At 41.3% G+C, this 3,847-nt stretch overlaps 1 protein-coding gene across 1 annotated transcript; it reads left to right on the plus strand.

Moving 5' to 3' along the window:
* The first annotated feature begins 1,594 nt into the window (after window positions 1-1,594).
* LOC135543942 (transcriptional and immune response regulator-like) lies at window positions 1,595-2,631 on the plus strand. Its single transcript, XM_064971265.1, has one exon. The coding sequence runs from the start codon at window positions 1,739-1,741 to the stop codon at window positions 2,042-2,044; it is 306 nt and encodes a 101-aa protein (XP_064827337.1). The 5' UTR covers window positions 1,595-1,738; the 3' UTR covers window positions 2,045-2,631.
* The last annotated feature ends 1,216 nt before the right edge of the window (window positions 2,632-3,847 follow it).

Genomic DNA, 3,847 nt, shown 5'->3' on the forward strand with positions numbered 1-3,847 from the left:
CCTAGGTCCAGAACAAAGGCTGGGAAACACACAATATTAAATAGAGCCATGACTAAATCGAACTCTCTGCCACCCCAGGTAACTCAAACTAGCAATAAAACCATATAATAAATAAAAAAGATTCACTAGCTGTGGGTCGCTCTGGAAGGGAGTGTCTGCTGAATGGCTAAATTGTAATATAAATTCAGTGCTATGTATGTATATTTATGAATATTTTGTATTTTATTTGTTGTGTTGTTTCCTGTTTGGACCCCAGGAAGAGTAAAATTCAGACATTTTCAAGCCTTGCCATGGATTTTCAAGACGATTTAAGTCAAAACTGTAACTAGGCCACACAGGAACATTCAAAGTCATCTTGGTAAACAACTGTAAATTTGGCCTTGTGTTTTAGGTTATTGTCCTGCTGAAAGGTGAATTTGTCTTATAGTATCTGTTGGAAAGCAGAGTGAAGCAGGTTTTCCTCTAGGATTTTGCCTGTGCTTAGCTCCATTCCAATTATTTTTTATCCTAAACAACTCCCTAGTCCTCGCCGATAACAAGCATACATTTGACATGATGCAGCCACCACCATGTTTGAAAATATGAAGAGATGTACTCAGTGATGTGTTGTGTTGTATTTGCCCCAAATATAACGCTGTGTATTCAAGACATAAAGTTAATTTATTTTCCACATTTTTTGCAGTTTTACTTTAGTGCTTTATTGCAAACAGGATGCATGGTTTAGAATATTTGTATTTGGTACATGCACCTTTGTTTTCACTCTGTCATTGAGGTTAGTATGGTGGAGAAACTACAATGTCGTTGATCCATCCTCAGTTTTCGTCTATCACAGCCATTAAACTCTGCTACTGTTGTAATAAAGTCACCATTGGCATCATGGTGAAATTCCTGAGCGGTTTCCTTCCTCTCCGGCAACTGAGTTAGGAAGGACACCTGTATCTTTGTAGTGACTGGGTGTATTGATATACTATTCAAGGTGTAATTAATAACTTCACTGTGCTCAAAGGGATATACAGTGCCTACTTTTATTTACAAGGCATTGGAAAACATCCCTGGTCTTTGTGGTTGAATCTGTGTTTGAAATGTACTGCTCGACTGAGGCACCTTGCAGAAAATGTTATGTGCGGGGTACAGAGAGGAGGTAGTCATTAAAAAAGTTACAAATCATGTTAAACACTATTGTTGCACACAGAGTTAGTCCATATCATCTTATTATGTGACTGGTTAAACACATTTTTACTCCTGAACTTATTTAGGTTTGCCATAACAAAGGGGTTGAATACTTACTGACTCAAGACGTTTCAGCTTTTCATTTCTTATTCATTTGTAAAACTTTATAAAACACAATTCCACTTTAACATTATGGGGTATTGTGTGTAGACCAGTGACACACAATCACAATTGAATCCATTTAAAATTCAGGCTGTAAACAGAACAAAATTTGGAAAAAGTCAAGGGGTGTGAATACTTTCTGAAGGCACTGTAAGTAGCTTACTGTTGCAGTCGGTGTAGAGAGTCAGTCGTTCCCTGGAACCAGTGATGTCACTTCTGTAACTGGGGCTTGACTGCACGAGCTTCCCTATAATCCCTTTAAATAGCGCAGGCAGCGCTCACAGCGTTCACTCACTACAATCCCTCTCATGCGAGTAGTGCTCTCTCCCCCCTACAACACCAGTCAAAGGAGTTGCTGGACCAGTTTCTGAGACTGCACCGCAGCCGTTACAAGAGAGTCATCAAGATGACGAGCTACATTGTATCCTCCGACTCTCGCCGTGTCAGCCCATCGGTCCACGGGAACAAATTCGACACTGCCTACCGCAAGAAGGCCGTGCCCAACATATTCGAGAACGTCAACCAGGACGCGGTGATGAGGCTGTTCGAGAAAACCGGGGACAAGAAAGCGGAGGAGAGGGTGAGGAGTATCTTCTCCTTCACGCAGGACCCAGCGGAGACGGCCAAAGCTCTGATGGCGCTCAAGCAGCGAAAGAAGGACAAGTTCTTCCAGATCGTGGGCCTGGTTCGCCACATGCTGAAACTGCGTTGAACATTCTCTTTCGGCTCTGCTGAACGAGTTGAATTGAAGTGCCCAACAATGTCGCTGCAACGGTTGGTCAGGTAATGCCGACCCGTCATGGAGAAGAAACGTCATCGAATGGATTTTGCCTAAATTCAAGCCACTTGCTTCGAAGGCAACAAAGTGAGACTATTCCACGAACATGCACTCCATGCGTAATGGTATGTTCGTTTGGATACGTCGTGCTGGATGGAGAAAGAAGGAGGTGAATGGAATACCGAGGGTTGTTGTCCCGAACAAAGAAACATGGAGACACGATGCTCTCCCTGACTGACTATGCATTCTGTCGAATGCTTCACATTCAATGTGTACCTTATAGGTACCTGTTTGCTGGTACATATAAGAAGAGACTGCCGAATAAACTGCCTGAAAATGCCTGTTCCGGTGAAAACATATGCCTTGTCTCTGTATCATTTTAACTTTGTGATACCTGCTATAAACACTGTTTATTAGTGGCCACAAATGTATTTGTAACAAAACTGTTACAGCAATATAATGACATGCATTTATGAAATGTCCTTTTGCAATTTCTTTAATAAATTATTATTGAAATATAATGTCCATTCTCTTTGCTTTCATTTCAAATGACTCCACATCACATTACTTTGTTTGAATCCTCTCTGTTAGGCCTGTTTTCACCTTAGTTTGTAAATACACTGTAATTATTTCAGGCTTCATTTAGTCTAAAATGGGGTTCATCCTTTATTAATAATTCCATTAAGTTACATCTTTATATAATAAAATGACTGTTTTTCCAGATGGAACTTCACTTGTGGCAAGTTGGATAAGATAAATATATATAGTAAACATATAAACAGCAACATTCACACAGAGATAAAAATGCTTATAAGATATATATATTATAAGACCTAAGTCTACGCCCTGATGGCAGGACTGCTATATAGTATGGCAGGACTGAAACGAGAGGGGGGGGTTTACACATTGCTTGATGTGGTTAACCTTCATCGGTTTCCCCTCTGATGTGGCTTACTCCAGACCGGTGCAAACCAGTTCTGCTGGGGAGGTTTGCTGCTGTGCACAGCAGTGTTTGTCTAAGGTGTATCTCATCATCCCCACTCTGCAGATAAGAGCTTGTTTGACTGGTATTACAGGGTTTAGGTCTGCTGTGTTATGAGGTTCTACAATACGCTGCCTTTACCTGTCTTTCATCAGTCAGTACAGTGACAATATCACCTATTAAACTGTCTAATAACAGTTTACATCTTTTCACCTACTTTTGGGGTCTTAATCAGTTCTGTCATTTTTATCAGGGTTTTGTTACGGGTTGGATTAGCTGGCGTCATAGGGATCAGTGAGAGTCTGCTAATCTCATTGCTTTGGTAGTCTCAAACCAGTTCAAACCAGAGTCGATGGATGATTTGTCTGACATCTGAACATGAACTTGGCCGCTGCTTGCCACAGACACAGGAAACCCTGCCTCTAGCCTGAGGGTGGGGATTTCTCAGGAAAATATCTACCTGTGCCAGACCCTACAGGCACGGTGACGCTATGTAAAACACACCATACAAACTCTCTCTCTCTCTTTCTGTCTCTGTCTCTCTCTCTCTTTTTCTCACCCACACACAAATGCACACACTTACACTCTTTCACTACACTAGTGTCCGGATTCAGTCCGTATCGCAGAAGATCTGCGTTAAAATATAAAGGTCATTTCCGATTGAGCCAACATATGCAGCATTTACTGTTAATGCAGTCTTCGTGACCGTGGGAACAATGACTGATTGTCAATCGCACTATAAATCAGATCTTCAG

This window comes from Oncorhynchus masou, chromosome 1, assembly GCF_036934945.1.
Source record: "Oncorhynchus masou masou isolate Uvic2021 chromosome 1, UVic_Omas_1.1, whole genome shotgun sequence".
Classification (NCBI taxonomy): domain Eukaryota; kingdom Metazoa; phylum Chordata; class Actinopteri; order Salmoniformes; family Salmonidae; genus Oncorhynchus; species Oncorhynchus masou.

Coding starts and splice junctions, on each gene's coding strand:
- LOC135543942 (XM_064971265.1), top strand. CDS start 1,739: ATGACGAGCTACATTGTATCCTCCGACTCTCGCCGTGTCAGCCCATCG.